General features: G+C 45.0%; 1 protein-coding gene across 3 annotated transcripts in view; it reads left to right on the top strand.

The window, feature by feature from the left end:
* Positions 1-968: 968 nt before the first annotated feature.
* Positions 969-12848, top strand: part of KDM5C (lysine demethylase 5C) — a 41699-nt gene continuing 29819 nt past the window's right edge. Inside the window, exons 1-8 of one of the 3 annotated variants that reach the window (XM_049767141.1) lie at positions 969-1137; positions 1458-1639; positions 6319-6396; positions 9742-9864; positions 10164-10334; positions 11184-11318; positions 12240-12363; positions 12463-12644. In XM_049767141.1, coding sequence (XP_049623098.1) covers positions 1490-1639; positions 6319-6396; positions 9742-9864; positions 10164-10334; positions 11184-11318; positions 12240-12363; positions 12463-12644 — 963 coding nt within the window. In that variant the 5' untranslated portion in view covers positions 969-1137; positions 1458-1489. Of the gene's footprint in view, positions 1640-6318; positions 6397-9741; positions 9865-10163; positions 10335-11183; positions 11319-12239; positions 12364-12462; positions 12645-12848 lie in introns of all 3 variants that reach the window. The other 2 variants (XM_049767142.1, XM_049767140.1) reach the window with 2 other exon arrangements.

The following is a 12848-nucleotide window of genomic DNA, read 5'->3' as shown; positions in this document are numbered from 1 at the left end:
GTCAGTACATATATGAAGGGTGCTAAAATATGCATGAATTTTCCTTTTGTTTTCTCAACATTAACTGCTAACCATACCAAATGATCACAAGGTCCCTAACCATAAGGGATTCACAGTACAATGAAGCATCGCACTTCATCAACAAGTACACAAATATTCTAATTAGTGTACAGTGTTTAAATTATGTGGTAGGTCTACAACTGATGAAGAACAGAAGTGATCCTCGATGTAGTAGATGCCTGATACAGGTTGGATACTCATTTACAGTTACCAAAAAATCATTCAACACTCTAAGTAAATTAAATAGTAGTAGCTGTCCACATATTAGGTGTATTTAAATGCATATGACAAGGTTTTATACACATTAAATACCAATCTAGTATACACATTTGGTAAGTATAGCGCAAAACATTTTTCATGTTAGGCATTGAAAGGCGTGGATAATTACTGTTGCTAAACAGCCAAAAGTTAAGTGTGTGTATATCCATATGTATATATATATCCATATCAATCTATCTATCAATCATCTATATGCTTAATTTGAAAGAGTACATGCCACAGATATGCACACTAAAGTGCATACAAAACAGTCAAAAGTGTTCATTAAAATGTTGACTGACAACACTTCCATCTTATAAATAAAAATGGAAGGAAATATTTTCTTCCTTTCTTTGGGGCGCAGGAGTCAAAAATTCCATACTCCCACTGGCAGTGTGGAGTCTCCAGCCTTCTCTTCAAAGTGCCAGAAATGTCATCTCACGCTGGGAACCCAGTATTTTTCCCCCAAGAGTCCGTCACAATTAGGCGCGTGGGTGTGAGCGTGTGCGTGTGCATGCGTGCGTGCGTGTGCGTGCGTGTGCGTGTGCTGGTGTGCGCGCGTGCGTGCCTGCGTGCACGCCAGCTCCTCTTCCGGTTGGTTTCCACCACGCGCATGCGCAACACCGGCCTTTCCCTGGGCACCGGAAGAAGGATCCGGTATTCAATTACTAGCTTGCTCCTCCGCTGTTGGAGTGCACTATTTGCTCTTAATCCGGCAGGTGTGCTTGAGTTTCCGCTTCCAAACAGGGAGCCGACGCCGGCCCAGTCAGCTCTAGCCTAACTAGATGACGGATTCGTAGGGTTTAGCCTCACACCCAGGTACATACGACTCCAGGAACACCCCGCGGAGGGATTCGGTTTGTTGTGGTGAGAAAGTGGGGGTGGGGAGACGCTGACAAGCCAAAATGGCGTCGGCGGCGCTGAAGGCTGTGGTTGTTGGGAGCTAAGGCGGTAAAGGCTGTGGTCGCTGGGAGGCAGCGGTTGACATTGGGACGGACCGAGGCGGTCGAGTAAGCGGTGGCAGCGGCGCCAGCTGAAGCCTCTCAGAGCGCGGCGGCCACACGCCCCCAGGCCCTCTGGCGGGTGGTGGCTGCTCCGCGTAGGGCCTAGTTTGCGAGCAGTTCCTGGGCTTCGTGCAGCGGCAGCCGCCATGAGTACATAAGGGCGCACCATGGAGCCGGGGTCCGACGACTTCCTCCCGCCGCCGGAGTGCCCGGTGTTCGAGCCCAGCTGGGCCGAGTTCCAAGACCCTCTGGGCTACATCGCGAAAATCCGGCCCATCGCGGAGAAGTCGGGCATCTGCAAGATTCGCCCTCCTGCGGTAAGCCTGGGCACCGTGGTCGCCGGCCTCGAGGGCGGGGATCGAGGGCTGGGTGGCTGTCGGAGAACAGAATCTTGGGAGCATGGAGGGCAGCTGGACTTCGGGGGGCAATCTGGGCGGCCGGGGCCGTTGTGAATGGAGAGGATTGGAGGAAGGTGCTGGGGCGGTGGGTTCTCCGGTGGAGGTAGGTCCCCATGTGACTGGAGACCATGGAAGCTTCTCTACACCCCGCCCCCATACTTCCACCCCGCGCTCCAGAATCGAGCTGAGGTTCAAGCCTGGGTTGTCTACTGTATGGAGAGAGTTTACGAAATGAGCCGCGCCATCTCCAGCCATTCTCTCATCTGCTGTCATCGTTCACTTTAGGCTGGCGGGGGTTGTAATAAATAGAATGATCCCAACTCTGAAGGGAGAAAGACCTGAATTCCAAAGTCAAATCCACAGTTTACCAGCTGTGTGACCTTGAACAAGCAATATAATCACTAAACTAGTAAAATGGGTCTCACGATGGCATAGAATTGGATTCAACAGGTAGCGTCTGTATGTCGAAGGCACTAAGTAGTAATTATTGTGACTATGAAGATGTTTGATAGGGTGATTGGTTTGCTCCTATGTGGGTTGACTCATATTTACTCACACCCTCCTGCCAGGCCAATAGACAAGCCTGCATATCAGTCATGCAGGGAATGCTCTCTCTCTCTAGCTCCCTTGAGATGGCGTTCAGAGAATTGGTCCCTGTTTTCCTAATCGATGGCACTGCCAGGGCCTTTCTTTCACAATCACCTATTAAAGGGATTGGATTTGAGGTCGGGTTATGTGATGTTCAGGTGATTTCTACTCTGTAAGTCAAATGAACCAAGTTCCTAGAAGAATATTTTTGACTCCCAAAAAGGGATTGGAGCTTAGGAGGCTCTGAAAGTATTTTTTAGAACCGTTGATCTCTGGATGTCAGTAACAAAGGGCATAAATGGTATCTTTGCTTCTAGTCCTAGCTTCAAGCAAATAGAAGGCCCCCAAGGCCTAGGTTAAACTGCTGCTTTGCTGGCATGGAAGAAAACTATGTTTTGTTCAGTTACTACTTGGGATTCCAAGATCAAGAACTGAATTTGGAAGAGGCAATTTTTAGTGGGTTGGAAGGGAATGGGAAGCCTCCCTGCCACTTGAGGAGGTGGTGTGCTTTCTTACTGAGTACTTTCCGTTGCCCAGCCACAGATCTAGCTGGTTTCAAATGGATCCTCTGGGAGGTATTGGGTAAGCTGATTTCTTTGTTGGATTCTGGCCACAGATCTCTTAAGTCTATGGTGAGGGAGTGACAGTGGGTAGTGATAGGTCAGGAAGGCTAGCAGAAATGAGAGGCTGGAGTCCTAGGCAGCATTCAAGGAGGCACTCCCTGAACTGCTTTGGCAGACCTGTAAACAAGAGGCCTGTTTGACATGGGGGTTGGGGCAGAACTGACAGGTCTGGGTAGGTGTGAGATAGTTGAACCTCAATTTTATTTTTCTGTCTACTCTAAGCAGTCTGGCTTTGTCCTGGTGTTAGACTTTTTTGGAGAGCCAAGAAGGGGAAAGACACAAGTGCTCACATGCGTGCATTTGTGTCTCTGTCTTGCAGGATCTGTTCTTTTGTTAGGCTTCTTTTGCTTTCCTCCAGTCCAAAAGATTGAACTGCCTCTGGGTTTTACTTCTTTCTAAACCTGTGACCTTGCATCTTTCCTGCATACTGGTCCATAGACCAGCAGTGATGACAACCTAGGCAATAGTCCAGTGTTTTTCAGCCTTTCTACACCTGTTAACCAATGGTTGAAGGTTACTGTACTTGGCCACCATTAGTCGAGCCTTCTGGTTGGATTTTGAAAACCTCATTCAAGTACTGCTAGGAACCAGGGTGGGAATCCAGATGGGTGCTTGCAAATTAGAGGTTTGTCTGAAGAAGGGAATTGAGTTCTGAATTGGGACTACAACTCACAGGGCAGATGGTTAGGAGGAGGTTGATGCTCTACAGTAGACCTAGAGGAGCTTAGAAGAGCCTTACATTTTTTACCAGGTAACCTATCTCTTTTTATCATTTTGATAATATCGACACACAGTAGAACGTGACTAAAGGTAGGATTGTATAACTCATAGTTTTTTTTTTTTTTGGTTTTTGGGTCACACCTGGCAGTGCTCAGGAGTTACTCCTCGCTTTACACTCATAAATTGCTCCTGGCAGGCTCAGGAGACCACATTGGATATTGGAATTCGAACCACCATTCTTCGGCATGCAAGGCAAATGCCCTACCTCCATGCTGTCTTTCTGGCCCCCATAGTTTCTTTTTTTAAACTTTATTTATTTATTAATTGATTTATTGTTTTTTGGGGGGCCACACCCAGCGGCACTCAGGGATTACTCCTGGTTCTGCACTCAGAAATTATCCCTGGCAGGCTGGGGTACCATATGGGATGCTGGGAATTGAACCGTGTCCCTCCAGGGTTGACTGCATTTAAGGCAAATGCTCTATCATGGTGCTATCTCTTCAATCCCAGCTCATACTTTCTAAAGAGTATGAGGCAAAAGTTTGCTGAGCCTTCCATACACAGAGCCCCTGCTCTATAATACTGCTCTATAATCCTGTCAGGTTGCTTGATCTTACACTTATTCTTATCCAGAATTTGATTCAACAGAGAAGATGTGTGGGTGTCTTTATAGAGTTTGGGGTTTGAATACCATACCTGGGTCAAGTGTGCTAAGGAATGGAGATCAGAGATCATGGGGAATTTGTGTAAGCTTGAGCTTTTATCCATTTTTAAGCTGCTGAACCCCTCTGTACCCCCCTACACATACTATTTACTGAGTTCCAGCTATTTTTTCCCTATTTCTTCTGGGGAACAGTGAGGGGAGGAATCATGTGATGTGTGTATACAAGTATAATTAAGAAGAAGGCAACAGTTTTTCTTCCTTTACTCTGTGTGCATTGTTTGTATGAACGTGTGTTTGCATGACTACACAGAACCTTGAATCAGAAGTCAGGAGATGTTAATTCTAGTCATCACCACAAATTTGTTACGTGCTTTTGAATAAATCACATTTGTTCTGGCTTCACTTTACCATTTGTAAATTAAGGACTTTTTTTTTAATATAAAGGTATATTGGAAAGTAGACAGGAGAGGAAGAGAAACTCCCCAGCCTGAAAAAGAACTTGGTTTAGAACTGACTTCAAAATGGGATTTATGGAAGATACTATAAAGGATTTTTACCACTTAGCAGAAGCCAAAACTTTGGGAAGCCTTGAGGGGAAGAGCACTGGGAGAGGGTTAGTCACAGAATGAGATTCAGGGCAAGAAAACAGTACAACAGGTAGGGAGCTAACTTTGCTTGCTGCCAACCACGGTTCAATCTTCAGCATCCCATATTCTCTAAGCACCATCAGGATTGATTCCTGAGGGTAGGGCCAGAAGTAACCCATTGGCATTGCTGGGTATTGCTCAGAAGCCACTAAAAAGAAAACAAACCAAACCAAATCCAGAATAAGATTAAAATTTTCCACTTAAGTTCTTCTCCTTTCTAAGTCCTCTATTCTTTGCTACCACAGTTGGGCAGACTAACACATCAAATCCCCATTGCCCATTACTCCTTTCTTCCCCCTCCATCTTGCTCTATGGGGTTGATATATGAGAGAGGATTCACATGAAGCCTTATGTATCCAATTGGTTATGTTGATTCTTGCTCCCTGTTCTAGCTTTTTTTAGGGTGTCTGGTTCAGACCCTTTAAACAGAATAGACATTAAAGATCAATCCTTTGAATTCTGCCAGAGTTCTAGCAGATCTATCATGCATATGAGCTAGGTGGTTAATTTTCTAATCTTATTAGAAAGCCAGAGCAAGAATCCATCTTCTGGACTGGAGAAATTGTAAAATAGGGTAAGAGCTTGCCTCGCATGCAGCTGACCTCTTTGATCTCTGGCACTGCATATGGTCTCCGGAGCCCTACTAGATGTGATCCTTGAGTATAGCTGAATGTGGCCCCAAAACAAACAAACCAGAAAATTTATCTTCCTGCCTTATAGATGAGAAAACAGATTCACAAAGGTAAAATTAATAGCTTATAAGTACTGTTGCTAGACATGAACTTGTCTTTTGGTTCCAGGACCTATGTGCATTCCAGTATTCTTTTTTTTTTTTTTTTGGTTTTTGGGCCACACCCGGCGGTTCTCAGGGGTTACTCCTGGCTGTCTGCTCAGAAATAGCTCCTGGCAGGCACGGGGGACCATATGGGACACCGGGATTCGAACCAACCACCTTTGGTCCTGGATCGGCTGCTTGCAAGGCAAACACCACTGTGCTATCTCTCCGGGCCCGCATTCCAGTATTCTTAATACTGTTTTCTATCACATACCTTGGGATGAGTTAATGTGGGTTTGATGGGAGATTAGAGTCAAATGTTTCAGATTCCATTTCCTTATTTTTCAAATCTTTGCAGCAGTGAACTTTGGTGAAAGACTAAAGTTTGTTAGGCCATGTGCATGGGCTTCGGTATGGATAGCCAATTCTCTTGTCAGTTCTATGTGTGTGGGTGGTGGGTTGAGTAAACACTCAACCAGGTCTGAGGAGGAGTGAATGGTATACTGAACTGCTTTTGGTGCCTTCTTGCGATTACATTATGCCAGAATACTCAATTCCTTTTTTCTTGTTTACTCCCTTAGGACTGGCAACCACCTTTTGCTGTTGAAGTGGACAATTTCAGGTTTACTCCCCGAATTCAGAGGCTGAATGAACTAGAGGTGAGAAGACTGGCAACTAGTGGTTGGGGCAATGATCCCATTTCCCTCAGACCTTATGTAGTTAAGCAACTTTACTTTATTAGCCCATTATTCTCTCTAAATTTGCATAGACATGGAAGAAGCTTTAGAGCTTTGAATATAACCAAGAGCAGGAACATTTGACATTGATAATCCAGGGGTATTAATTTCCCACAAAGATTTGCTGATCTTGTGCCAGTTTTTGTTAATTTGTTCCTTTCAACTAACTTACCATACTTAGGTCAGAAAAAGGGAAATTAGGACTGGCTGAGGTCCTTTCTTGGCCAACTGAATGTGGTCTCATCTATACCTACTCGATCCACACCTTGTGCCTTTCTTAACTTCCTTTTGTGGTAGGTATAAAATGGGAGATGAAGTGGATGGACAGGAAGAATTAGTTCTGCGAAGGATAGATTGATTCCAAAAGTGGGCATGTAAGGGCTTATGCAGATAGGCTTTTTCCCTCTCCTTTTTGTTTTGCACAGGACACTTAGGCCCTTTACATTCATGAGAAAGGCCCTCCACTAAGGTCGCAAGAACGTCTAGAGCTCAAGTGGTAGAACCATGGGTCTTGCATGTGTGAGACTCTGCAATCCTTAGACTGCATGGCCTCTTGAGCATCTCTATTTGTAACCCCAACATTAGTTGAGGGAAAATAAAATCTTTGAACTAGGGATGTGGCTCATGATACCAGACATTGCGTGTCTTCCTGGTAGTCCTTGAGCATGCCTAACTAGCCTCCTTGACAATAAAAAATAATGTCCAAAGCTGGAGAGATAGCACAGTGGTAGGGCATTTGCCTTGCATGCGGCCTACCCAGGACAAATCCAGGTTTGGTTCCCGGCATCCCATATGGTTCCTGGAGCCTGTCAGGAGCAATTTCTTACTACAGAGTCAAGAGTAACCCAAGCACTGCTGGTGTGGCCCCAAAACCAAAACCAAACAAAATAATCTCTTTGAGTTTCAACCAGATTTGTCTATAACATAAGAAGGCAAATTGACCAAAGGAGGTCTGCTTTGATTAGAAGCTTTACTGGAACACAGTTATATGTTCGCTTATTTCCATACCATCTATGGCTACTCTGGACAACAATGGCAGAGCTGAGTAGTTGAGACAAGACAACATGAGTCTGTAATCTCAAATATTGGGGCTGGAGCGGTGGTGCAAGTGGTAACACATGTGCCTTGTGTGCACTAGCCTAGGATGGACCACAGTTCAATCCCCCGGCCTCCCACATGGTCCCCCGAGCCTGCCAGGAGTAAACCCTGAGTGTCACCAGGTGTGGCCCAAAAACCAAAAAGAAAATGTCCATGTGGCTGGAGCAATATCATAGTGGGTAGGACATTTGTCTTATATGCGTTCCACTTAGGTTTAATCCCTGGCATACCATATGGTTGCCCAGGCCTGCCAGAAGTAATTTTTGAGCACAGAGCCAGTGCTCCGTAACCCCCTGAGCACCACCGGTATAGCGCCCACCCCACAAAGCCCTGAGCTAATGAGAGTGGGTGTATTCCTTGAAAGATGTAGGTTATATGTATACTACCATTTCTTTCCCTTCCTTAAGTTTCATGTTTATTCGGGATAGGAAAGGGGGGGGTTTGATACTCAATCCATCTTCCTTGTGACCATTGTTTCTCAGCTTTTTTCAGATATGGCCCTTCCAAGCTGTGTCCTTCCTGTGACTCCTTGGCTTATTGGCCCCTTGGAGTATCCTGGGGTTTTTTAGGGAGCCATTTGGTCCTTGGTTGAGAAATACTGTCTAGGCCATAGTTATTTAACCAAAGCACTATTGACATTTTGGGCCAGATAACTTTCTGTCATGGAGAGTGGTCCAGTACACTGTAGAATGTTTTATCGGCATCCCTGGCTTCCTGTTAGATTTCACCCATTTGCAGCCAGCAGCCCAAAATACTGGCATTGCTAAATGCTGCTCAGGATAAAATCACCCCCTATTGAGAAGTACTATTCTAGAGTCAGACTAGATGTTTTTTGATCTGGGTAAGAGTCATCTTTTAGCAGGTACAAGTTACTTAGAGAAATGGATTGAACAAGCTCTTTGGAAGTTGACCTAGGACCAGGTGTAGAAGGAGGGGTCAGGGCAGATTTTCTAGAGATATACCTGGCTGATGACGGAGAAGTCCAGTGATGAGTTCAAGGTTGGAAAGCTAAGAGGGGTTATGTAGGTTACTTGCCCCTTGGGAGTTCTCACAGCTAATGAACCATCAGTTTTCTGTAAGGTATCATAGTGTTTCTCATTTATGAACTCAAAAGAACAGTCTCTATTCCCCCTAATGAAATCAAAGGAAGGTAGTAAATGTTAATGCTGATCTAATTCTTTCTAGAACCAGGCTCTCTGGTGATTGTGGACTTTGGTGATTGAGTTCAAGTCAGGTAGTTATGGGATTGGGTATTTGGGAAATCCTTCTTGGGTCACTGAGAGCCCAAGGGTTAAATATGTGACTTATTTCTAGGTTATTTGGACTATGTTGGTTCTGGAGTTGAACACTGTGGCTTTAGTAGACCATATTTTAGTTCTTTAGACTCTTCAGGGGGCGGGGTTATACACCTGGCAGCACTCAGGGGTTACTCCTGGCTCTGTGCTCAGAAATCACTCCAGCATGCTTGGTGGACCATTTGGGATGCCGGGGATCAAACCAGGGTCCACCATGGCTCAGCCACATGCAAGGCAGAAGACCTATCGCTCTGGTCCTTTTTAGACCATTTTATCTAACATGCACTGTCACAGTTCAGCCATCACAGAAACTAGTTTCATGGTGCACAAGCAGTTGTGATATGCCTTTTCAGATGATGTCCTTTTTTTCTGAATTATTTGCAGAGCTTAGATATACCCCCTAGAATTTCCAGAGATCCTTCATTATTCCTCTCATAAGTTTACCCTCCAAGTAAGTGAATTGAGCACTTTTTGCAATTTTTTTCTCTCTAAAAATCAGAAAATGGTTTCAGAGAGAAGAGCATACTTGTTCAAAGTTACATACAGTGAATTATTAGCAAAGGAAAAGCCAAAACTTAGGCGTTTGACCTCCAATCTCGGTACCTTCTTGAGAAACAATGGCTGTGTAAAAACTGACAGAGAGGGAAAGTTTATGTAAATAAAGTTTTGGCTGTCTCTATTTGGGACCTTGGACTTAACCTGTTGATGGGAAGAAAAGAGAGAAATGGGCAAAGCACTAGTTGGAGTTAGGGATTCAGTTATTGAGTCGGTGTGGGTGGGCTGCTCTGTGTTCTCACTTCCCTTAACATTAGGCCAAAGAGACAGTGGTCATGTTGAAGGGGAGGCCAGCTTCTTTGAGTCATATCTTCTCTAGGCCCAGACGAGAGTGAAACTGAACTACTTGGACCAAATTGCCAAATTCTGGGAAATCCAAGGCTCCTCCTTAAAGATACCCAATGTAGAACGGCGGATTTTGGACCTCTACAGCCTCAGCAAAGTAAGACCAGGTTTTTCTTAAACCCACTCCCACCCCCACCCTAATATTTTGGTGACTCCCATGATTTAGATACTGGATATGTAGGCTGTAATAGAAGTACATGCCGGGTAACGCACAAACTATGATAGAGCATTTTTGGCATCTTTTAACTGCAATTTGAGTCTGATTGATTGTGGGAGGAGAGGGGGGAAAGCCCAGTGAAGGTTAGCACTGCTGGTATCTTTATTTCCCTTTATCCCTGTCTATTTCCTTATGTGTACACTCAGCACAACCATATTCCTTTCTACATCTGCTTGCAGATTGTGGTGGAAGAAGGTGGCTATGAAGCCATCTGCAAGGACCGTCGGTGGGCTCGGGTGGCCCAACGCCTCAATTACCCACCAGGCAAAAATATTGGCTCCCTGCTTCGTTCCCACTATGAACGCATCGTTTATCCGTATGAGATGTACCAGTCTGGAGCCAACCTGGTGGTAAGGATGCCAGACTGGGGTGGAAAGAGGCTTCCTCCAGATACAGATTTTAATGGAACTGGCTCATTTGGAAAACTGGGAGATCCAGACTCAACCTTTTTGTTTGTTTTGGGGTTATATCTGGCACTCCTTGGGGGCTTACTTCTGACTTTGCAGTCAGGAATCACTCCTGGTTGTGCTTGGGGGAATATATAGAATACTGGGGATTGAACCAGGTCGGCCATTGTGTGAAACAAGCTCCTTACCCATTGTACTGTCTTTCTGTCCTCATGACACTGCCTTTTTCTATACATGCTCATATTCTTCCCATACTACTCAGGTGTCAAGAGGTACTAGAATCATCTGTGATTCTTGTTACATGATGAAGTTTGTTTTTGTTTTATGGCCACACCCTGTGGCCCTCAAGCATTACTCTTGGCTCTGTGCTCAGAAATTACTCCTGTGAGTCTCGGAGGACTGTATGGAATGCCAGGGATAGAACCTGGGTCTGCAGTGTGCAAGGCAAATATCCTACCTGCTGTGCTGTCTATTGCTCTGGACCCATGAGACAAGACTTTAACTGATAGGAATTCAGAAAAGGGAGAGATCTTTTGGGCTGGAGAGATCTAGGAAGAGATGAAATCTTATTTAATAGTGGAGATGGTTTTGGGGAGAGATGGTTAAGAAGAATGAGGTAATAAGCAAAAGCAGGAAAACAGTTCTTAGAGTATGTACTGGTATTAGTTGTAAAGACCAGTTGGTCAGGGCCCAACCACAGATGTAGTTTATTGATTGGGAGTAGAGGGAGACAGTCTTGTTGTTGGGGGTTAGGCCCCATACCCTGACCCCTTACCCCTCACTTGCCCCCAGCAGTGCAATACTCGTCCATTTGATAATGAGGAGAAAGACAAAGAATACAAACCCCACAGCATCCCTCTTCGACAGTCTGTACAGCCTTCCAAGTTTAACAGCTATGGCCGACGGGCCAAGAGACTGCAGCCTGATGTGAGTACTTCCTTTCTAATTTATAGAGGTTTGGAGGTGAGAGACTCTTTTCCTACTTCTGGCCAAGAATCTTTCCTGTTTTACTCTTCTTACTGTTAGTTTCTCTGGGTTCTCCTAAGCAGTAATATACCTCTTTCTAGCCTCACTTTTGCTTCCACTCTCAGCTGAGCTTTAAGCTGGGTCTTGATCTCTTCATAATATTTTTTCTGGGGCCGGAGCGGTGGCGCAAGCAGTAGGGCGTTTGCCTTGTATGTGCTGACCTAGGATGGACCGCGGTTCAATCCCCCGGCGTCCCATATGGTCCCCCAAGCCAGGAGCGATTTCTGAGCGCATAGCCAGGAGTAACCCCTGAGTGTCACCGGGTGTGGCCCAAAAACCAAAAATTTTTTTTCTGTGCCTGCCAATCTTGCTTGCCTGCCTGACTTAGCCCCTTCAAAAGGTAGAAGGCTTCCTTCTTACACCTATATTCTAGTTTTAGGCAGAAGCTTATGTGCTAGGCATTTTCCAGGTATTGGAACTTTAAGAGTTAGACACTTTCCTGGGCTCACTGAAGCATGTGATTTAGCAGATCATATTATTCACTGTTATTTATTGGTTAGTGCCAAACACTATTAGATTTCTTTGTATATTGTATTCTTCAACTGCTTTGTATCTATAAGGTAGGAGTTAATATTCTCATTTTACAGTTGTGAAACTAAAATCATACCTTAATTTATTTTTCTCAAATCAGGGCTGGGAGGAAACTCATTTAACCTGTCTCCAAAAAGCAGCTTTGAATTCCTACCCTGGCTTGACAATGCCCTCCTAACTGCTGGCATGAACTCAAGTGACATATAATCAATCCAAGTTGTTTTTTTTCTTTTGGAGCAGGACAATCTTCCCTAAATAGCAATCTTGATGTATTTCTTTCTTTACTCTCAGCCGGAACCCACAGAGGAAGACATTGAAAAGAATCCAGAGTTGAAGAAGTTGCAGATCTATGGGGCAGGTCCCAAGATGATGGGCCTGGGCCTTATGGCCAAAGATAAGAATCTCCGGAAGAAAGGTAGGACCTGACAGGTTGGGACAGTGTGAAGGAATGCCTTATCTTGGAAGAGGAGGCAGGGCCTTAATTGTCATTTAGTGCCATTTTTTTATCTCTTAGATAAGGATGGGCCTGAATGTCCCCCCACTGTAGTGGTGAAGGAAGAATTAGGTGGTGAGATGAAGGTGGGATCATCTTCACCCAAGACCTTCCTGGAAAACAAGGAGGAGCTGAGTCACAGCCCAGAGCCCTGTACAAAGATGACCATGAGGCTGCGGAGGAACCACAACAATGCGCAGTTTGTAAGGGCCCAGTCCTAACTTCCTAATGCTCTGCTTCTCATCCTTCAATGAGCATTTCTTCAGTATGACACTGGACCTGGTTGGGCCTAGTGGGCTCTGCCCTCAGGTTGCTCACTTAATTGGGGAAACAAGGCCAACTTTCATGGAACAAAGAACAAGGGTTTTTGGTTCTCTTAGTATGAAGTACTGGAAGGGTCCAGTGGA

The sequence above is a fragment of the Suncus etruscus genome, chromosome X (genome assembly GCF_024139225.1).
Source record: "Suncus etruscus isolate mSunEtr1 chromosome X, mSunEtr1.pri.cur, whole genome shotgun sequence".
NCBI lineage: Eukaryota > Metazoa > Chordata > Mammalia > Eulipotyphla > Soricidae > Suncus > Suncus etruscus.
The sequence above is the reverse complement of the archived record's forward strand: the minus strand, read 5'-3'. Positions and strand labels throughout refer to the sequence as shown.